Raw genomic sequence first — 23,770 nt, 5'->3', positions numbered from 1 at the left:
ATTGATCCAAGGATCTCAGGGAAAAGAGAAGCTGATTTTTCCAGCTACTCCTACCTCATTTGGATTCTGCTCGACTTGCAGCTGAGCTTTGGCGTGACCCGACGTTCCTTCTCTCTCTGATAGGCAATCGGACACCTGAGCCGGGTCTGTGTTGTCTGCCGGGATCTCTGAGCCCTGAGAGAGGAGGTCGTCGCTGCGGTAGTCCAACCTGTCGTCCGTGTTGGTGCTGACCACATCAGGGGTGCCGCTGTGGGAGTGGTCTGTAGTGTGGCCCTCCTCGCCATCCGAAACCGACAAGTTCTCTGAGCTGAAGGTGGACACCGACTGACACTTTGTGATGCTGGTCGGGCGTCTGAGGAACACAAAAGTCACAGACGAATACAGTACATTATAATTAGGGCTGTCAAAATTAACCACTGAACTCGTGAATAATCACAAAGAAATATTGCATCATTGATGAATATGTGCAGATTAATCTCGCAATTTAATTCAGCCTGACATCCGCATTTACCTTAACCGCGAATTTCAATCTAAAATACACCCAGTTAGGACTTAAAAGCCAACTGAAACACACTACTACCGACCACACAGTCTGATAGTTTATATATCAATGATGAAATATTAAACATTGTAATGCATGCCAATACGGACGGTTTAGTTTACTAAATTGCAATTTTAAAATTTCTCGCGAAGTATCCTGTTGAAAACGTCGCGGAATGATGACGCGTTTGCGTGACGTCACCGGTGGTAGCAGACATGTTCTTCCAGCCCGATCCAAGCTATAAGTAGTCTGCTTTAATCGCATAATTACAAAGTATTCTGGACATCTGTGTTGCTGAATCTTTTGCAATTTGTTCAATTAATAATGGAGACGTCAAAGAAGAAAGATGTAGTTGGTAAGCTGTGTATTGCAGCTGCCTTTAGCAACACAAACACAGCCGGTGTTTCCTTGGTTACATTCCTGAAGGTGAAGCTTTACTATGCAACGGAGTGGTCAAGCAAACATGGTTCCCGACCACATGTCAACCAGCAGGTTTCGATGAGAAAATTGTGCTAATAAATCACCCCTTACCGTAGACTTGAGCGGAGCTTGCGTCCTCCTGCAGCTGCGGACTATTACCTCCTCCCACCGGAGACACTGGTGATCGACCCACCCGTGGCCACACCCCTCCGACTTTCAGGTACCATATAATCTCACTAAAACACTAGTAACACGATAATCATAAGGGATTTTCCAGAATTATCCTAGTAAATATGTCTAATAACATCTGAATCGTTCCCAATGACCCGCATTTTTTTATTTCCCCCCTAGTCCTTCACTCTCACTATCCTTATGTACAAATCTTTCATCCTCGCTCAAACTGATGGGGAAATTGTCGTTTTCTCGGTCCGAATCGCTCTCGCTGCTGGTGGCTATGATTGTAAACAATGTGAGGATGCGAGGAGCTCCACAACCTGTGACGTCACGCGCACATCGTCTGCTACTCCCGGTACAGACAAGGCTTTTTTATGAGCGACCAAAAGTTGCAAACTTCATCGTCGATGTTCTGTACTAAATCCTTTCAGCAATAATATGGCAATATCGCGAAATGATCAAGTATGACACACAGAATGGACCTGCTATCCCTGTTTAAATAAGAAAATCTCATTCAGTAGGCCTTTAAAGGGGAACATTATCACAATTTCAAAAGGGTTAAAAACAATTAAAATCAGTTCCCAGAGGCTTGTTGTATTTTTTGAAGTTTTTCAAAAAAATTTTACCGGTCCCGCAATATCCCTAAATAATGCTTTAAAGTGCCTTATTTTCGCTATCTTCGAAACCACTATCCATTTCCCTGTGACGTCATACAGGGCTGCCAATACAAACAACATGGCGGTTACCACAGCAAGATATAGCGACATTAGCTCGGATTCAGACTCGGATTTCAGCGGCTTAAGCGATTCAACAGATTACGCATGTATTGAAACGGAAGGTTGGAGTATGGAGGCAGATAGCGAAAATGAAATCTAACAAGAAATTGAAGCTATTGAGCGAATAGCTATTGACGCTATTCGGCCATAGCGTGGGTGTACCTAATGAAGTGGCTCATAGCATGGCTGCCTTATTAGCATCGCCGGTAAAATGTGCAGACCAAACGATCAGGACTTTCGCATCTTGTGACACTGGAGCAACTTAAATATGTTGATTGGTAAGTGTTTGTTTCGCATTATATGTGGGAATCTAGTTTCAAATGTACATACAGCTAGCGTAAATAGCATGTTAGCATCGATTAGCATAGCATTTTAGCATCGATTAGCTGGCAGTCATGCCGTGACCAAATATGTCTGATTAGCACATAAGTCAACAACATCAACAAAACTCACCTTTGTGATTTCGTTGACTTAATCGTTGCAAATGCATCTGCAGGTTATCCATACATCTCTGTGCCATGTCTGTCTTAGCATCGCCGGTCAAATGTGAAGAAACTTTGGTACATTCAATGGGGGTCTGGCGGCAGATTTCTTGCCAGTGGTGCAACTTGAATCCCTCCCTGTTAGTGTTGTTACACCCTCCGACAACACACCGACGAGGCATGATGTCTCCAAGGTTCCAAAAAATAGTCGAAAAAACGGAAAATAACACATGCTGAGACCCGGTGTTTGTAATGCGAAAATGAATATGCCGGGTGTATTACCTCGGTGACGTCACGTTCTGACGTCATCGCTAAAAGACCGATAAACAGAAAGGCGTTTAATTTGCAAAAATTCACCCATTTAGAGTTCGGAAATCGGTTAAAAAAATACATGGTCTTTTTTCTGCAACATCAAGGTATATATTGACGCTTGCATAGGTTTGGTGATAATGTTCCCCTTTAAGTTCAAACTGTTAGCAAGTTCAAGTGAAACATTTAAAAATTGTTTCTGTATGACATTCTAATAATACATTCCCTTTGTGTCAAAATATTGGGCTAGTGATTAATCTGATGTAAAAATGTTTTATTTGACAGAACTAACTATAATGCATTCGCTTTGTGTGACCAGAAAATGGCTCAACTCTCCTTTCACAGCAAGTTACTCACCGTCTTCGTGGTAACTCAACCTCACTGTCAACTTCACCCTCCTCCTCTTCTGATGACACCCCACGCCTCTGTAGTGACCATCAAGAAGAGTGTGAATCGGATAAAAGCATGTCCACCTAGGAACAGATCTCATTCTTACCTGTTTACGTGTAATAGCTGCCCTGTATAGAATGGCTGAAGGTGTGAGGTGCTGACTCCCGATTCCCCCTGAAGCCCCTCGGGGCAACCTAACAGTGCCAGATCCATCCTCTTTATCTTCCTCATGGGGCAAGCGTGGTGATCCCAGAGAACCACGCCCTGCTGCCGCCCCCCTCCCACAAGGCGAGTCCGGGCTGCTTGAGAACGGGAATGATGCAGCATCCTCGCTAGGAGTGTCGCTGCGTGGGGGAGTTTCTGTGAGATCATCCAAACCAGTGACTGCGGCCTCTGATGCACCTAATCCCGCAGAGGCACTGAGGCTGCCCCCCCTTTCCAGCCCGCCCAGAGGTGGATCTTTTTTCCCCTGGCCGCCTGACTGTAGCGCGGTGCAGATGAGGTCAGGGCTGGAGGAGGATAGCTGCCTTTGCTGTTGCTCGTGGCTGAAGCCCCTCAGAGCCGCAGAGGGCTCCAGGAGCTGCATGGAGGAGTCAGTGGCTGAGTTGTTCACCTCGGCCACCGTCTCTCTATTGGGAGATGACTGATTGGCTTTAAGTCCTGCTAGATCCCCACTGCTGCCTTTTCCAGGCTTGCGGTGACGGGTCTTTACCCTTCGAGACCGACTGGGAGAAGTGGAGCTTCTACTGGCGCAGGTGGGGATAGTGACTTGCATTACGGAAGAATCCATTTTGGGAATGATTACCTCAGACTTGAGGATGTCTGGCCTGAAAGAAGGGGACAGGGAAAGGGTAAATGCATCCTGTAATTGTAACAAGTGAAATGAGACTCTCCCACCTCTTTCCTGAGGGAAGCTTCTGTGGGACGTTTCTCTTCTTGATGAGCTTGTCCATGCTGTTTGAAGAGCTGCTCTGTCTGGAGCTGTGGTGCTTAAAGAAACCTGGATACTTCTTATCCAAGGACTGCTCCCTCCTGAAGATAAACACAAGTGATTCATTGCAAAGACGGGGGTCATGAGCAAAAGACTGAATGTGTTCATGAATTTTAGTCGTACTTCTGCAGCTCTTTTTCTTTGAGCTCCAGCTGCAGCATGACAGCGCTGAGTTCCATGTAAAGGTTGTTGGCCCGCTCCAGTTTCCTCTCATAGTGCTCACGAATGTCTAAAGCATGTCTGAGGAAAATAGAGGCAGCTGATGTCATCACACATACACTGTAAAAAAAAAAATTCTGTAAAAAAAACGGTCATCTACAGGCAGCTACGCCTGCCAAACGAAAACCATAAAATTAAAGTAAAACATTGTAAACCAAATAATGATCAAAAACATATTTACAGAAATTTTCATGAAAGGTTTTGCGGAGAAATTTTACAGATTTTTACTAAATTATTAAGAGTAACCACCTTTTAATAAATCAATCAATCAATGTTTATTTATATAGCCCTAAATCAATAATGTCTCAAAGGACTGTACAAACCACTACGACCACGACATCCTCGGAAGGACCCACATAAGGGCAAGGAAAACTCACACCCAGTGGGCAAGGAGAACTCACACCCAGTGGGACGCCAGTGACAATGAGGACTATGAGAACCTTGGAGAGGACCTCATATGTCCCTCTAGGGGACTGAAAGCAATGGATGTCGAGCGGGTCTAACATGATACTGTGAAAGTTCAATCCATAGTGGCTCCAGCACAGCCGCGAGAGTTCAGTTCAAAGCTGATCCAAGACAGCAGCAAGAGTCCCGTCCACAGGAAACCATCCCAAGCGGAGTCGGATCAGCAGCGTAGAGATGTCCCCAACCGATACACAGGCGAGCGGTCCATCCTGGGTCCCGACTCTGGACAGCCAGTACTTCATCCATGGTCATCGGACCGGACCCCCTCCACAAGGGGGGTGGGACAGAGGAGAAAAAGAAAAGAAGCGGCAGATCAACTGGTCTAAAAAGGAGGTCTATTTAAAGGCTAGAGTATACAAATGAGTTTTAAGGTGAGACTTAAATGCTTCTACTGAGGTAGCATCTCAAACTGTTACCGGGAGGGCATTCCAGAGTACTGGAGCCAGAACGGAAAACGCTCTATAGCCCGCAGACTTTTTTTGGGCTTTAGGAATCACTAATAAGCCGGAGCCCTTTGAACGCAGATTTCTTGCCGGGACATACGGTACAATACAATCGGCAAGATTGGCTGGAGCTAGACCGTGTAGTATTTTATACGTAAGTAGTAAAACCTAAAGTCACATCTTAAGTGCACAGGAAGCTAGTGCAGGTGAGCCAGTATAGACGTAATATGATCAAACTTTCTTGTTCTTGTCAAAAGTCTAGCAGCCGCATTTTGTACCAACTGTAATCTTGTAATGCTAGACATGGGGAGACCCGAAAATAATACGTTACAGTTATCGAGACGAGACGTGATAAAGTGACGATGCAGACAGTTCTGCTGAAAAATACCTTTTATTCTACAGAATTTTCCCAAATTATTACGATCAACCACCTTTTAATGAAGTGACAATGCTGGCAGTTCCACAGAAAAATACCATTATTTTACAGATTTTTTCTGAATTGTTAGGATCAGGGGTCACACATTCACTTTACCGGGGGGGCCACTGAATGCAGGAAGTTGGTGCAGAGTGGGTTCTCCTTCTATGAATGGCTATCCCGCCCTTACAACATACTTACCTATCATACTGATTTTACCGCGAGACCTTTAGTGACCGTTTCGTAGGATTAACCCCATGTATCACGGGTGTACCGTGACAGCGCTTTGTCGCCCTCTGCGATCGTTCATTCACCGAACTATCAACGTGCGAACTAGACCGCGTGATGTGCATGGCTTTAACAGACATATGATAGTGACTGCAAGACATACTTGGTCAACAGCCATACAGGTCACACTGACGGTGGACGTTACAAACAAGTTTAACAAATATGCGCCACACTGTGAACCCACATCAAACAAGAATGATAAACACATTTCAGGAGAACATCCTCACTGTTTACAGTGTAGGTGTACACCGATCCAAATCCTCAGCCATTGGCATGCACTCCAGTCCACTCACGGGGACTAAGAAAGGAGTGTTTGTTTAACACTGTTACAAATATGCGCCACACTGTGAACCCACATCAAACAAGAATGATAAACACATTTCAGGAGAACATCCTCACTGTTTACAGTGTAGGTGTACACCGATCCAAATCCTCAGCCATTGGCATGCACTCCAGTCCACTCACGGGGACTAAGAAAGGAGTGATATCCAGAAATGGCAAGAGTGAAAAGTGGCCTCTTTTGTGTGCAGAAGCGATAAAAGCACCACCAAGCAATTAAAAATCGTGTATGTGTATTCAAAAAACACAAACCTGAGCTCTTCTCTGCGTCGGTTGATCAGCTCTTCATCGAGTCGGTGCAGACAAGTGCCCTCAGATTTGATCTTCTCAAAGTGCTGTTTCACCTCCTCTCGCCATTCAGCCTGATGAGAGCACATTTTTCTGCTAAGCATTGGTGTTTGGTCAGAGACGACTTAGGAGGCGTTTCTCTTTTGTTTGGCAGACAATGACAGATGACTAAGCAAGCCTGTGTGGGTGATTGGCCGTGTACAGTACATGTGATCCTTGTACAAAACCAGTGAAGTTGGCACCTTGTGTAAATCCAAAATAAAAACAGAATACAATGATTTGCAAATCCCTTTCAACATGTATTCAATTGAATACACTGCAAAGACAAGATATTTAACGTTCAAACTGGAAAACTATTTTTTTGCAAATATTAGCTCATTTGGCATTTGATGCCTGCGACACGTTTCAAAAAAGCTGGCAAAAGTTAAAGTTAAAGTACCAATGATTGTCACACACACACGAAGTGTGGTGAAATTTTTCCTCTGCATTCGACCCATCCCCTTGTTCACCCCCTGGGAGGTGAGGGGAGCAGTGAGCAACAGCATTGGCCGCGCCCGGGAATCATTTTTGGTCATTTAACCCCCAATTCCAACCCTTGATGCTGAGCGCCAAGCAGGGTGGTAATGGGTACCATTTTTATTGTCTTTGGTATGACAAAGAAGACTGAGAAAGTTAAGGAATGCTCATCAAACATATTTGGAACATCCCACATGTGAACAGGCTAATTGGGAACAGGTGGGTGCCAATTTTGGGTGTAAAAGCAGATTCCATGAAATGTTCAGTCATTCACAAACAAGGATGGGGCAAGGGTCACCACTTTGTGAACAAATGCTTGAGTAAATTGTCAAACAGTTTAAGAACAACATTTCTCCTTTAGCTATTGCAAGGAATTTAGGGATTTCACCATCTACGGTCTGTAATTTCACCAAAAGGTTTCAGAGAATCTGGAGAAATCACTGCCTGTAACATTGAATGCCGGTAACCTAGGATCCCTTAGGCGGTACTGCATCAAAAACCGACATCAGTGTGTAAAAGATATCACCAAATGGGCTCAGGAACACTTCAGAAAACCATTGTCAGTAACTACAGTTCATCAGCACATCTGTAAGTGCAAGTTAAAACTCTACCATGCAAAGCCAAAGCCATTTATCAACAACACCCAGAAACGCCGCCGGCTTTGGTGGGCCCAAGCTCATCTAAGATGGACTGATGCAAAGTGGAAAAGGGTTTAGTGGTCTGACGAGTACACAATTTAAATTGTTTTTGGAAACTGGACGTCGTGTTTTCCGGAACAAAGAGAAAAACAACCATCCGGACTGTAATTGGCGCAACGTTCAGAAGCCAGCTTCTGTGATGGTAAGAGGGTGTATTGGTGCCCAATGCATGGGTAACTTACACATCTGTGAAGGCACCATTAATGCTGAAAAGTACATACAGGTTTTGGAGCGACATACGTTGCCATCCAAGCAACGTTATCATGGACGCCCCTGCTTATATCAGCAAGACAATGTCAAGCCATGTGTTCCAACAGCGTGGCTTCATAGTAAAAGAGTGCGGGTACTAGACTGGCCTGCCTGTAGTCCAGAACTGTCTCCCATTGAAAATGTGTGGCGCATTATGAAGCGTAAAATAACACAATGGAGACCCTGGCCTGGACGGTTGAACAACTTAAGCTGTACATCAATCAAGAATGGAAAATAATTCCACCTGAAAAGCTTCAAAAATTGGTCCCCTCAGTTTACTAAATTAGTTCACTGAGTGTTGTTAAAAGGAAAGGCCATGTAACACAGTGGTAAAAACGCCCCGTGCCAACTTTTTTGCAATGCGTTGCTGACATTAAATTCTCAGTTAATGATTATTTGAAAAAAACAATTTTTCTCAGTTTAAACATTAAATATCTTGTATTTGTAGCCCATTCAATTAAATATAAGTTGAAAGGGATTTGCAAATCATTGTATTCTGTTTTTTATTTACAAATTACACAACGTGCCAACCGGTGGCAGAGGGGTTAGTGCGTCTGCCTCACAATACGAAGGTCCTGCAGTCCTGGGTTCAAATCCAGGCTCGGGATCTTTCCGTGTGGAGTTTGCATGTTCTCCCCGTCCCTCCGGGTACTCCGGCTTCCTCCCACCTCCAAAGACATGCACCTGGGGATAGGTTGATTGGCAACACTAAATTGGCCCTAGTGTGTGAATGTGAGTGTGAATGTTGTCTGTCTATCTGTGTTGGCCCTGCGATGAGGTGGCGACTTGTCCAGGGTGTACCCCGCCTTCCGCCCGATTGTAGCTGAGATAGGCCCCCCGCGACCCCGAAAGGGAATAAGCGGTAGAAAATGGATGGATGGATGGGATGGACAACGTGCCAACTTCACTGGTTTTGTACAATATGGGCCTGATCTACTAAGATCCAAATAAACTGTGCAAACAATGAAATGATGTGTACTATTACGGGGTGTGTTGCAGGTGATCTACTAAGACTGTGTGTACAATCAATTAAATTACAAGTTTAAAAGTGGGGCGCACCATCCTATTTAAACAATTTGTTAATAAAAGAAGGAACAAATTTCCTTCCACATGTATGACATCATATCCTCCAACGATCTGACTTGTGCTGTTTGGTTTATCTTGTGGAATATGCAGCACACACCACCTTTTCTGAGCGATGTACTGTAGAGGTGCCAGACAACATGACCTATTTTTAGCACGTCAAAGCTGTGATCTTGGAGTGGAATGATCCAGAAGAGAATGCATAAAAATACATGTTGAAGACGCCAAAACAAATCAAATGAATTAGTTTTGTAGGCCCCTCAGTCATCCAGCAGCATAAAATTATAAAATGATTTTGCTGAATAGACTGTATTTCTTATTTTTTTATTTAAATATGTTGACAAACGGGGCTTCCGGTGGAAGAGGGGTTAGTGCGTCTGCCTCACAATACGAAGGTCCTGAGTAGTCAGGCTTCAATCCCGGGTTCGGGATCTTTCTGTGTGGAGTTTGCATGTCCTCCCCGTGAATGCGTGGGTTCCCTCCCGTTACTCCGGCTTCCAAAAGACATGCACCTGGCGATAGGTTGATTGGCAACACTAAATGGTCCCTAGTGTGTGAATGTGAGTGTGAATGTTGTCTGTCTGTCTGTGTTGGCCCTGCGATGAGGTGGTGACTTGTCCAGGTTGGACAATTCTGCCCGATTGTAGCTGAGATAGGCACCAGTGACCTCAGAGGGAATAAGCGGTAGAAAATGGATGGATGGATGTTGACAAACGCACCTAGGACCCAGGGTTTTCTCTTTACAGCATGATCGCCTCCATTATCACAGCCACTCGTGCATAACTGCTAGTTTGCCCGCACATGCTAAATGTAGTCGTACAACAGCGGTCGCAACAGTTTCAGTCTTGATCAATCACATTGCGAGCGCAAAATCATATTTACGTCTCCTCGCAGTATTGTGGCTGTCCTGAAAATCAGCATATATTCTGCATATTCCGTACATGAAGACAGACACGTTAAATAGATTGTGTTCTCTGTTTCACTCATATAAAGGATGCAATCCTCTGAGCCTAAGCTTAGTAGTTCAGCTTTGTGTGCGCTGTCAAGTTTGTACACGCAAACTTTTAGTAGATCAGGCCCTGTGTCTGCTATGGAGCAGTCAGGAGACACAAAGGTCAAGCTACAGAAAATAGTTCACTATCAACAGACATTAATTAATGGACGTATCCTCGCTCATCCATGCGGACTGGAGACTGGCCGAGAGTGGAGTCGGCTGTCTTGGTTGCCTTGTTGGGTCTGCTCCTGTCTCTGGCCATGCTCCCTCCTCCCCAGCGGATGATGGCGTGGAACACCGCAGAGGCCACCACAGTGGATATGTTTCTTTTACTTTTTATTCATAGCTGTATGTAGAAGTGTCTGCTTGTATCTGCTGCGTTAATGTCTTTAATGTCCTCTGTGTTCTTTGTTGTTTGATGTTTCCCTCTTACACACATGTAAGAGGGATGTGTACTATGGCTATGAGTTGTTGTTTTGTTCCCTTGGCCTCAGTCTGCACCCCCACTCCAGGGCCCAGGCTAAGACCGATTTTTTAAATTTTATTTTAATCTTCTATTCCCCCCCCCCCCGTTTACCTGTATGTCATCTTTTTTGTAAGGGGCGCTGGAAGCCGGCAGACCCGTCAGCGATCCTGTTCTGTCTCCCTGTAATGTTTGTCTGATCTTGAATGGGATTGTGCTGAAAATTTAAATTTTCCTGAAGGAACTCTCCTGACGGAATGAATAAAGTACTATCTAATTTTGGTGCGAGTGCACAAAGCAAGATCCATAAAGACAAAGAGAGGGCCAATGAGCTAAACCAGTTCTTTAACAGGTTTGACACAGTGGCTCCGACAAGCTCCTGAAACATGCCAGCAGGGCCCCTGACAACTTCAGCAAACCAATCCATGCCCCCCTCCCCGCCTCACAGCCCCCCAACATCAATGACTACCTCCCCACACTTAACACCTCACCCTCAGAATGATGACTCCCCCCTCCCCCAACCACCTGAGACCCCCCCCACCCCAGTGTGTCTCTCTGTAGTAGGTATGGTGTTCTTGGGATGCAACTCAGTATTCTTCTTCCTCCAAACACGACGAGTTGAGTTTATACCAAAATGGATACATGGATGATACAGCAGAGGATTGGGAGAATGTCATGTGGTCAGATGAAACCAAAATAGAACTTTTTGGTACAAACTCAACTTGTCGTGTTTGGAGGAAGAAGAATACTGAGTTGCATCCCAAGAACACCATACCTACTGTGAAGCATGGGGGTGGAAACATCATGCTTTGGGGCTCTTTTTCTGCTATGGGGACAGGACGATTGATCCGTGTTAAGGAAAGAATGAATGAGGCCATGTATCGTGAGATTTTGAGCCAAAACCTCCTTCCATCAGTGAGAGCTTTGAATGGTTGACCATAATTTTTTAATAAATTCTTTAAAATTCCTACAATGTGAATTCCTGAATTTTTTTTTCACATTTTGTCTCTCACAGTTGATGTGTACCTATGATGTGAAGTGAAGTGAAGTGAAGTGCATTACATTTTATTTAGCGCTTTTCTCTAGTGACTCAAAGCGCTTTACGTAGTGAAACCCAATATCTAAGTTACATTTAAACCAGTGTGGGTGGCACTGGGAGCAGGTGGGTAAAGTGTCCTGCTCAAGGACACAACGGCAGTGACTATGATGGCGGAAGTGGGAATCGAACCTGGAACCCTCAAGTTGCTTGCACGGCCACTCTACCAACCGAGCTATGCCGCCCCAATGATGAAAATTACAGACTTCTGTCATCATTTTAAGTGGGAGAACTTGCACAATCGGTTGCTGACTAAATACTTTTTTGCCCCACTGTAAAAGATGATGTCTTGCATGTTAACTGAATTAATCTCAGGACCGTTTGACAATGTCTACTACCTTTTATAATGAATTATTGCTGGTATGAGGCTAAAATCCTCACTAGTGGTGCTATTGCATGGTAAAAATTGCTGTTTGGCCCAGGTTAAAAAGTTTGGGCCCCCTTGATTTAGAGCGTTTTCAGTGTATTGCACACAGTATGCGCTCATTTGAATCTGCTAAGAGAAGCAACAATACCTGCGATTTGAAGTATGTCTCCTGGGGAGTGGACAGAACGTCAGCCGATGCTATGTCTAGATGAAGAAGGATTTGACGGAAAGAAGGCCTATTCCTGGGTTTACAGTTCCTGCAAAGTCCAGAATAAACACAAAAGTGTGTACTCACACTGTGCCAAAAAATGAATCCTTAAATCACAGATAAACAACATTGCACTCTTTTATCTGTCCATTTACTGCCCCTGAGAATCTGTTCAATCTTCACTGGGCCTCACTTCCTAAGTCTATAATTGCTCACCAGCATTGTCTGAGCAGGATCTTGAAGCCATCAGGACAGCTCTCGGGTATGGGCAGCTGGAGGCTGTTGTTTCCCACTCCCCAGATGATAGCAGATGAATCCACATCTTTGTAAGGGATCTCACCAGTCAGCATCTCCCACAGTACCACTCCAAATGACCTAATGAACAGTCAATGTAAAACCTGAAGACATATTTACATATCTCACAGAGATGGAAATAGAAATCAGAAAGGCACCTAGCGTCACATAAACAGAAAAAAATACTACATGGAAGGTTCTAGCAACACGTGGTAGACAAGCAATAGGACATGTTGACATCGCCAGAACGATACTTGAAAGCATTCTTTTAAGTTTGGACCTACCAGATGTCCACCTTTTCTGACACCGGCTCGTTCCGAATGACTTCGGGTGCCATCCAGGCAACGGTGCCTGCAAAGGACATTTTGGTACTTTTGTCACTGAGCTCCTTTGAGGTTCCAAAGTCCGAGATCTTCACAAGGTCATCATGCGTGATCAGCATGCTGAAAAACAGCAACATAAAATCCATCACATTACTTAGGGCGGCTTGACATGTGAGTGCCAATCTGATCACATCCATCCATCCATCCTTCTTCTTCCGCTTATCCGAGGTCGGGTCGCGGGGGCAGCAGCCTAAGCAGGGAAACCCAGACTTCCCTCTCCCCAGCCACTTCGTTTAGCTCTTCCCGGGGGATCCCGAGGCGTTCCCAGGCCAGCCGGGAGACATAGTCTTCCCAACGTGACCCTGGGTCTTCCCCGTGGCCTCCTACCGGTTGGACGTGCCCTAAACACCTCCCTAGGGAGGCGTTCGGGTGGCATCCTGACCAGATGCCCGAACCACCTCATCTGGCTCCTCTCGATGTGAAGGAGCAGCGGCTTTACTTTGAGTCCCTCCCGGATGGCAGAGCTTCTCACCCTATCTCTAAGGGAGAGCCCCGCCACACGGCGGAGGAAACTCATTTCGGCCGCTTGTACCCGTGATCTTATCCTTTCGGTCATGACCCAAAGCTCATGACCATAGGTGAGGATGGGAACGTAGATCGACCGGTAAATTGAGAGCTTTGCCTTCCGGCTCAGCTCCTTCTTCACCACAACGGAAGAAGGATCACATGGCTCTTGTCATTCTCAAGAGGCAAGATACAGTGGTACCTCAACTTAAGAATGGTGTGAAATAAGAGCTGTGTCTCGAATAATTGTTAGTATAGGACCCGTTATGCAAAACCAACCTTTCCTACCTATTGGTACCTTTTTTTGTGTATTTGGGATCTGCATAATGGGTTGTACTTGTATAGCGCTTTTCTACCTTCAAGGTACTCAAAGCGCTTTGACACTACTTCCACATTTACCCATTCACACACACATTCACACATTTATGGAGGGAGCTGCCATGCAAGGCACCAACCAGCACCCATCAGGAGCAAGGGTGAAGTGTCTTGTTCAGGACACAACGGACGAGACGAGGTTGGTGCTAGGTGGGATTTGAACCAGGGACCCTCGGGTTGCGCACGGCCACTCTTCCACCGCGCCACGCCGTGCATGAGTCTAGAAAATGTGAAATTAAACCATGGAGGCATGGTTGAGATATTTATAAATCAATCTCGGCTTCTTTCTGTCATGATCCGTGGTCCGGATCATGCTTTTGTATTTTCTGTTAGTTTTGGACTCCTTTGGTTCATGTTTGTTAAAGTTAAAGTACCAATGATTGTCACACACACACCAGGTGTGGTGAAATTTGTCCTCTGCATTTGACACATCCCGTTGATCACCCGCTGGGAAGAGAGCGGAGCAGTGGGCAGCAGCGGGGCCGCGCCCGGTATTCATTTTTTCTCTGTGGCACTCATCGAGGGTGGACGCTCCCCTTTCCTCTCCCTTATCTCTCCTGCTTGCTTCTTTGTTTTGTCTTGTCTTAACTTTCTTGTTGCCTCTTTTTGCACTGCTCTCCGAATCTAAACATTGGAAATATTTAACTGGCCTCAACAAAATTTACAAGATCTTGGGTTTGGGGGAACCTGCTGTCGTGACGAAGCGGTTGTTGCTGGACACACGACGGACTCTTGGGAGAAGAAGGAGGGCCGCGTGCCTGGCGACACTTTTCTGTCGACGACGTGAAGATATCCACCTATTCCGAATTATGACAACAGGACATCTGCTGATTGGAGTAAGCGTTGCTCTGGTTTGTCGACAAATTGGAAGTTGCTGGCAGTCTTCAAAGTACCCCAAAGCTGCCACAAATGATTGGAGGATGCGGGAAGAACTGTGGATTACATCGGACGGTCTACCCCACAGTTTTTGAGGACCAGTCATAGACAATTTAGAGCAGGGGTGCCCATTACGTCGATCGCGAGCTACCAGTCGACCGCGGGGGGTGTGTCAGTCGATCTCCAGCCAGGCTTTTAAAAAAAATAGACCTAAAAATTAGTGATCATCAATCTTCACCAAGACGTCACTTAAATGACATTCACGGTACCGGAGGGTCTTGTGAGATGACGCTGGCTACTGCAAGATCATTATTATTAAAAATGACCGAGAGGAAGGCGAGAAACACTTTTTATTTCAACAGACTCTCGCGCCGTACCTTCCGTCAAAACTCTAAAGGCCGACTGCACATTTCCTATCTTCACAATAAAAGCCCTGCTTCATGCTGCCTGCGCTAACTAAATACAGAGTCTCGGAAAACTGGCGTGCACAAGCGATCCCTCAGAAAGCTGGCGTGCACATCACTTGTGCACTCCAGCTTTCCGAGACTCTTATTTTGTTAGCGCAGGCAGCATGAAGCAGGGCTTTTATTGTGAAGATAGGAAATGTGCAGTCGGCCTTTAGAGTTTTGACGGAAGGGACGGCGCGAAAGTCTGTTGAAATAAAAAGTGTTTCTCGCCTTCCTCTCTGTCATTTTTTCATAATAATGAACTGGCAGCAGCCAGCGTCATCTCACAAGACCCTCGGGTGCCGTGAATGTCAATCAAGCAAGCTACGGAATTTGCCGCCAATGTTTTTCTTGTAAAGTGTATGGAAGCTGGATGAATTAGATGCCAAAAACCAACCACTTTCATGTAGTATTGTACAAAAAGGACAACTTTTTTTCTCCTCCATTTGAAAATGTGGGCGTTATCATCATTACTGTCTGATTCCAATTAATGCAAGTCATCAGAATCAGGTAATACACCAACTTGTATTCTTGTCTTCGTGAAAGAAAGACATCTATATGTGTTACACATGCTTGTATTATCATTAAACACATTTAACTTGTTTACAAAAATGTCTCTTTCATAAATAAATAAATATAAATGATATATATAAATGAGGTAGATCCCCTCGAGTTGGTCAATTGAAAAGTAGCTCGCCTGCAGAAAAAGTGTAGGCACCCCTGATTTAGAGTGAAAAGCAAATTTTATTTTCACTGGCATACAAATCATTCTAACTTGGATTGTTTCCCTGGCTTCGAGACTCTCCCGAAGGACAGCGCAGCGAAGACACAACAAACTCCCTTCTTGTCTCTCATGGACACACACCTGTTGTTGTTGACTTTGGACTAGCGACTGCAAAGTCGCGGAACAGAGACACACTGCGGGCTTACACACACACACACACACACACACACACATGCACAAAAAAAATATACACCACACATACACCCCCCCACCCCCACCACCCCCAATCCAATGCTCTCGACGCAAATCCTGTAGGGGTGATGAATGGATGGTCAGCGCCTGAAGAGCTGCGAAATACCACCATCACCTTGAACTACCTTTCCTCTGTTGCTAGATATCTGAAGATGTAAGTTGTAATATGTATATGTGGTTTGCTATGGAGGTTTTTTCCCCCCCTTAGGAGCCCAGTCTAGATTGTATTTTTTTTTTACTCTTCCTTTCCCAGCGTTTACCTTTTCCCCATCTTTTACGGGGCGCCTTATGGCGACCCATCAGGGTTCTTGTTCTGTAACCCTGTACACTGTTTGTCTAATCTCGAACAGGTTTGTGCCGAAAAAAAGTTTTGTTGTACTTGTGCAATGACAATAAAGACCTATCCTATCCATTTATGGTGGTTTAACCCCCAATTCCAACCCGTGATGCTGAGTGTCAAGCAGGGAGGTAACGGGTCCCATTTTTATAGTCTTTGGTATGACTCTGCCGGGGTTTGAACTCACAACCTACCGATCTCAGGGCGGACACTCTAACCACTAGGCCACTAAGTAGGAATTGTGTTGGTTGCCGTGGTTACTCATTGTGTTCACCTGTCTCTGATTAGTGCTCCCCCGCTCACCTGCTTGCCGGGCATTAATCAGAGGCAGTATTTAAGCTTGTCTTTGCCAGTCAGTCGGCCTGCCGTCATTGCCCTTTTCTTGCCACAGTAAGTCTTGCTTATTTCATGCGATTCCATAGTTAATTCTATTTGTTTCATGCCATAGTTTAGTGAGGTTTTCATGTCCATAGATTAATGTTTCATCCATCCATCCATCATCTTCCGCTTATCCGAGGTCGGGTCGCGGGGGCAACAGCCTAAGCAGGGAAGCCCAGACTTCCCTCTCCCCAGCCACTTCGTCTAGCTCTTCCCGGGGGATCCCGAGGCGTTCCCAGGCCAGCCGGGAGACATAGTCTTCCCAACGTGTCCTGGGTCTTCCCCGTGGCCTCCTACTGGTTGGACGTGCCCTAAACACCTCCCTAGGGAGGCGTTCGGGTGGCATCCTGACCAGATGCCCGAACCACCTCATCTGGCTCCTCTCGATGTGAAGGAGCAGCGGCTTTACTTTGAGTTCCTCCCGGATGGCAGAGCTTCTCACCCTATCTCTAAGGGAGAGCCCCGCCACACGGTGGAGGAAACTCATTTCGGCCGCTTGTACCCGTGATCTTATCCTTTCGGTCATGACCCAAAGCTCATGACCATAGGTGAGGATGGGAACGTAGATCGACCGGTAAATTGAGAGCTTTGCCTTCCGGCTCAGCTCCTTCTTCACCACAACGGATCGGTACAACGTCCGCATGACTGAAGACGCCGCACCGATCCGCCTGTCGATCTCACGATCCACTCTTCCCTCAGTCGTGAACAAGACTCCTAGGTATTTGAACTCCTACACTTGGGGCAGGGTCTCCTCCCCAACCCGGAGATGGCATTCCACCCTTTTCCGGGCGAGAACCATGGACTCGGACTTGGAGGTGCTGATTCTCATTCCGGTCGCTTCACACTCGGCTGCGAACTGATCCAGCGAGAGCTGAAGATCCCGGTCAGATGAAGCCATCAGGACCACATCATCTGCAAAAAGCAGAGACCTAATCCTGCGGTTACCAAACCGGAACCCCTCAACGCCTTGACTGCGTCTAGAAATTCTGTCCATAAAAGTTATGAACAGAATTGGTGACAAAGGACAGCCTTGGCGGAGTCCAACCCTCACTGGAAATGTGTTCGACTTACTGCCGGCAATGCGGACCAAGCTCTGGCACTGATCGTACAGGGAACGGACCGCCACAATAAGACAGTCCGATACCCTATACTCTCTGAGCACTCCCCACAGGACTTCCCAAGGGACACGGTCGAATGCCTTCTCCAAGTCCACAAAGCACATGTAGACTGGTTGGGCAAACTCCCATGCACCCTCAAGAACCCTGCCGAGAGTATAGAGCTGGTCCACAGTTCCACAACCAGGACGAAAACCACACTGTTCCTCCTGAATCCGAGGTTCGACTATCCGACGTAGCCTCCTCTCCAGTACACCTGAATAAACCTTACCGGGAAGGCTGAGGAGTGTGATCCCACGATAGTTGGAACACACCCTCCGGTCCCCCTTCTTAAAGAGAGGAACCACCACCCCGGTCTGCCAATCCAGAGGTACCGCCCCCGATGTCCACGCGATGCTGCAAAGTCTTGTCAACCAAGACAGCCCCACAGCATCCAGAGCCTTAAGGAACTCCGGGCGGATCTCGTCCACCCCTGGGGCCTTGCCACCGAGGAGCTTTTTAACTACCTCAGCGACCTCAGCCCCAGAAATAGGTCCACCACAGATTCCCCAGGCACTGCTTCCTCATAGGAAAACGTGTTGGTGGGATTGAGGAGGTCTTCGAAGTATTCCTTCCACCTACCCACAACATCCGCAGTTGAGGTCAGCAGAACACCATCCGCACCATACACGGTGTTGATAGTGCACTGCTTCCCCTTCCTGAGGCGGCGTATGGTGGTCCAGAATCGCTTCGAAGCCGTCCGGAAGTCGTTTTCCATGGCTTCCCCGAACTCCTCCCATGTCTGAGTTTTTGCCTCCGCGACCGCTGAAGCTGCACACCGCTTGGCCTGTTGGTACCTGTCCACTGCCTCCGGAGTCCTATGAGCCAAAAGGACCCGATAGGACTCCTTCTTCAGCTTGACGGCATCCCTCACCACTGGTGTCCACCAAGGGGTTTTAGGATTGCCGCCCCGACAGGCACCAACTACCTTGCGGCCACAGCTCCGATCTGCCGCCTCGACAATAGAGGTGCGGAACATGGTCCACTCGGACTCAATGTCCAGCACCTCCCTCGTGACATGTTCAAAGTTCTTCCGGATGTTTCATGTCCTACGTTTTTTCCTTTAGCTTCTTGTGCGAACGGCACACTTTCTTTTTGTTTTGGTTCCTGTCAATTCTGCTGTGTAGGATTAATTGATTATTAAATATGTTCCGTATTGGCTACCCTTGTCCGGAGAAGTCCGTCTGCATTCCTGGGAGAACGACCCTGCATAAAGAAGTGACCCAAACGTGACACCTTCATTTTTCATCCAAACGAGCTATTTGGAATTTTCCTAATTTGTGACGTTTTACCACATGTAATGTCAGAGGATATCTTCATATATAGTAGAAATTTACCTGACGATCTTTGCGAGTCCGACAATGTAGTCAATAAGCTCCTTACCTTTTCTCTGTCCTCTTGTTGTAGGGCTGAATGTACATGCATCGGCCGCTGTTGCCATTTTTAATACAAAGTTGTGTATAGTTCTAACTTCTAGCTCTCAGTAGACTCCATATGGGAGTGCTAAATTCTACAACATTGCCGACGGGGAGAAGAGCGAGAAGCAGACTATGTGAAGCCGTTGGAGCGTATCACTGCTAGTCTGCGCCATGCTGAAGCAAAATGAGTCGGTAAGGCCATTCAAGGATGTTAAATAATTATATAAATGTGGAAGGCGGCGTGGCCTGCGGACCTGCAGCGAAGCAGGGTGTGCCTGGACTGGCTTTGAGATCAGCGACAGGTGCGTTGATGGCCCACCTGTTGCTCTAATAAAAGGCAGCAGCCGGGAGTAGAGAGTTGTTGGAGCTGGAGCGAGAGCGACAAGAGGACACTTGCTGGAAAGCAAACTGCTGCACAATCATAAATAAAAACTCTATTGTAACCCTGATCTGGACTCTCATGGCGATGCTTGGTGGTCTGGAGGACCTACGAGAGGGCAACCTCCACAATAAACCTGGAAAAGCTGCTGATGGTGTATTTGATGGAAAAGCAGCTCTAAAAAGATACTGTAGTAATCCACTCTTCAAGCTAAACCTTGTTCAATATTATTACACAACTTAATAAAACTAATGTAGTTGTTGGTAATACATGACATTGTATGTTTTATACAATATTTAGGTAACGCTTTAGTATGGGGAACATTCTAAGTAACAAAGACTTAATTTATATATTATTTGGACACTAGGGAAACACATTTTAAGTACCCTAACACTAACCTTATTGAGGGAAGAATCTTAATTAATGGCTTACTGGTTGTATAAGGCCATGCAGAATAAGGCATTAATAAGTACTTAATAATGACTGATTTAAAGCCAATATGTTACTAATTTGCATGTTTATAAGCAACCAATTAATGGTGAATAACTGAATATGTTCCCCATACTAAAGTGTTACCCATATTTATTATCCCAAAATGTGTTTTTGTTTTTAAAAGGCATGTTACATGTTGTTTTGAAGCACCCAGTAAATTGATTAAAGTTACGGGGGACCTCGGTTTGAAATTCACATGTTTTGAGTCGAGAGCTCCATCAATGAACCAATTAAAGTTGTAAGTTAATCTTACTTGCCAATCCCCCCGGACTCTCGAAATTCAGCGCCTCTCCCGAAAACCTCCCGGGACAAATGTTCTCCCGAAAATCTCCCGAAATTCAGGCGGAGCTGGAGGCCACGCCCCTTCCAGCTCCTTGAGGACCTGAGTGACGTGTCTGAGAGTGTGTCTGCCCAATTACGTTATAACTGTGGAATGATCGAGGGCGAGTTCTTGTTTTCCTATGTGGGTTTATTGTTAGGCAATTTCATTAATGTCCTCTCAGCGCACTAACAACACACAACAACAGCAGTCACGTTTACGTCTACCACTCTACCGTAAGGCAGTTTGTCTGCCGTAAACAGCATGTGACACTCTTAAACAGGACAATACTGCCATCTACTGTACATGCACCAGCACAACACCTCCAGGCAACTTCAACCCTTTATCCTCCTACATTCACATCCCATCTCCCTGGATTGTAAATAACCTAATGTAAATAATGGAATGTATTTCTAATGTATATACTTGTTCTTATGCTATCTGAACTCACTATGTTCTCTGCTCGCTGTACATATCCTACTAAATCACACCTACACTTTTTCAACGTCCATTTCTCTGTTGATGCAATTGTTGATGTCTGAAGTACTGATATCAACCAAAGCTCCTCATCCCACCCCCCGGATTGTAAATAACTCAATGTATATATTATGATGATGTACTTGTGTGATGACTGTATTATGCGGATAGTATGTATTTGTACCACGACTTAAACAAGTTGAAAAACTTATTGCGGTGTTACTATTTAGTGGTCAATTGTACGGAATATGTACTGTACTGTGCAATCTACTAATAAAAGTTTCAATCAATCAATCAATCATGCATATGTGACAATAACATACACTTTAGAAAGTGCAGTGCACAATTGCACATACAACAGCTGTAAATAACCACGCCCCCCCACCCCCACCCCACCCCATCCCCACCTCCCGAAATCAGAGGTCTCAAGGTTGGCAAGTATGAAGTTAATTCTATTGTGTAAACCTGATATTCTTTAATATATTTCTGAATTTTGTTTTCATCATGATGGAGGATGGGGGATAAGTTGATTGGCAACACTAAAATTGGCCCTAGTGTGTGAATGTGAGTGTAAATGTTGTCTGTCTATCTGTGTTGGCCCTGCGATGAGGTGGCGACTTGTCCAGGGTGCACCCCGCCCACCGCCCGAATGCAGCTGAGATAGGCTCCAGCGACCCCAAAAAGGGACAAGCGGTAGAAAATGGATGGAGGATACTGCCTTCTTCTTATGTGGAATGAATGGAGCTGACCCCAGGCTGTACAAAAAAAAAACACATTGTGATGCACGGGGACCTTACTTGGGGGACTTGAGGTCTCGGTGTATGATCTTATGAAGGTGTAGGTAGTTCATGCCTCCTGCAATGCCCATGGACCAGTCAACCATTAGCGAGGGGGTGATTTTCCGGCCTGCCCTCAGCACCTCGTACAGTTGGCCTTGGGCACAGTATTCCATCAAAATGCAGTAACAAGGGGCCTGGGTGCACACACCCCTGGAAGACAGCACCACTGTTTTAATGCTGGATCAAACCATTTAAAAGCAGGATACAGCACGAGTTTCCCTACTTGAAAGTGATGATGTTGGGGTGCTTGAGTTTGCGGAGGTGTTTGATTTCCGTCTCCTTGATGTCTCGCACTTTCTTCACGGCCACGTCGTCTCCGTGGAACTTGCCAAGGAAGACAGCCCCCTGTGCTCCACTGCCAACCCACTGCAGGTCGGAGATCTCTTCAAACGGAACCTCCCAACTCTCTGATGAGACAGCAGCGAGTAATCAACACACAAGGCTTCATAAATGCCATAATAACAAAGCATCTCACATACTTTCGTTTTAGTCCCAGCTAGTAGCGCCGCTCACAGGAATCATTGTGGGGCAAAAAAGTATTTAGTCAGCCACCGATAGTGCAAGTTCTCCCACTTAAAATGATGACAGAGGTCTGTAATTTTCATCATAGGTACACTTCAACTGTGAGCGACAGAATGTGGAAAAAAAATCCAGGAATTCACATTGTAGGATTTTTTAAATAATTTATTTGTAAATTATGGTGGAAAATAAGTATTTGGTCAACCATTCAAAGCTCTCACTGTCGGAAGGAGGTTTTGGCTCAAAATCTCACGATACATGGCCCCATACAATCTTTCCTTAACACGGATCAATCGTCCTGTCCCTTTAGCATAAAAACCGCCCCATAGCATGATGTTTCCACCCCCATGCTTCACAGTAGGTGTGGTGTTCTTGGGATGCAACTCAGTATTCTTCTTCTTCCAAACACGAGGAGTTGAGTTTATACCAAAATGGATACATGGATGATACAGCAGAGGATTGGGAGAATGTCATGTGGTCAGATGAAACCAAAATAGAACTTTTTGGTATAAACTCAACTAGTCGTGTTTGGAGGAAGAAGAATACTGAGTTGCATCCCAAGAACACCATACCTACTGTGAAGCATGGGGGTGGAAACATCATGCTTTGGGGCTGTTTATGTGCTAAGGGGACAGGACAATTGATCCGTGTTAAGGAAAGAATGAATGGGGCCATGTATCGTGAGATTTTGAGCCAAAACCTCCTTCCATCAGTGAGAGCTTTGAATGGTTGACCAAATACTTATTTTCCACCATAATTTACAAATAAATTCTTTAAAATTCCTACAATGTGAATTCCTGTGTTTTTTTTTTCACATTCTGTCTCTCACAGTTGAAGTGTACCTTTGATGAAAATTACAGACCTCTGTCATCATTTTAAGTGGGAGAACTTGCACAATCGGTGGCTGAATAAGTACTTTTTTTCCCCACTGTAATTTATTTCTGCCCCATAGTGTGACGCTTCCAAATGTCAATGTTTCCAGTGGGGACAGGAAGGAGTCGGAGCGTGCTACAGCAAGGCAAAGCCTGCCATGTTCAAACAAACAAGGGAGCAACTATTATTCTAATTAACCAGCGGAGCAACATAATTTACCCACTTTTATGGATCTGAAAGGAAAACTGAGGGGCTAACATGTCATACATGAGGCCTACTGAAACCCACTACTACCGACCACGCAGTCTGATAGTTTATATATCAATGATGAAATATTAACATTGCAACACATGCCAATACGGCCTTTTTAGTTTACTAAATTACAATTTAAAATTTCCCGCGGAGTTTCTTGTTGAAAACGTCGTGGAATGATGACGCGTGCGCGTGACGTCACAGACTGTCAGGAAATATTAGCGCAGCACTATTAACGGCTCAAAGTCGTCTCTTTTCATCGCAC

General features: G+C 45.6%; 1 protein-coding gene across 3 annotated transcripts in view; it reads right to left on the bottom strand.

Moving 5' to 3' along the window:
- The window catches only part of map3k12 (mitogen-activated protein kinase kinase kinase 12), a 41,581-nt gene that overhangs the window by 2,456 nt on the left and 15,355 nt on the right, over positions 1–23,770 (bottom strand). For all 3 annotated transcript variants that reach the window (XM_061904602.1, XM_061904604.1, XM_061904603.1), the window contains exons 3-13: positions 22,085–22,268; positions 21,820–22,011; positions 12,793–12,951; positions 12,431–12,589; positions 12,155–12,263; positions 6,505–6,614; positions 4,207–4,323; positions 3,990–4,124; positions 3,199–3,919; positions 3,060–3,127; positions 55–352 (exon numbers count right to left, since the gene is read on the bottom strand). In XM_061904602.1, the coding sequence (XP_061760586.1) occupies positions 55–352; positions 3,060–3,127; positions 3,199–3,919; positions 3,990–4,124; positions 4,207–4,323; positions 6,505–6,614; positions 12,155–12,263; positions 12,431–12,589; positions 12,793–12,951; positions 21,820–22,011; positions 22,085–22,268 (2,252 nt within the window). The remainder of the gene's footprint in view (positions 1–54; positions 353–3,059; positions 3,128–3,198; positions 3,920–3,989; positions 4,125–4,206; positions 4,324–6,504; positions 6,615–12,154; positions 12,264–12,430; positions 12,590–12,792; positions 12,952–21,819; positions 22,012–22,084; positions 22,269–23,770) is intronic.

The sequence above is a fragment of the Nerophis ophidion genome, linkage group LG06, assembly GCF_033978795.1.
Source record: "Nerophis ophidion isolate RoL-2023_Sa linkage group LG06, RoL_Noph_v1.0, whole genome shotgun sequence".
Taxonomy (NCBI): Eukaryota; Metazoa; Chordata; class Actinopteri; order Syngnathiformes; family Syngnathidae; genus Nerophis; species Nerophis ophidion.
The sequence above is the reverse complement of the archived record's forward strand: the minus strand, read 5'-3'. Positions and strand labels throughout refer to the sequence as shown.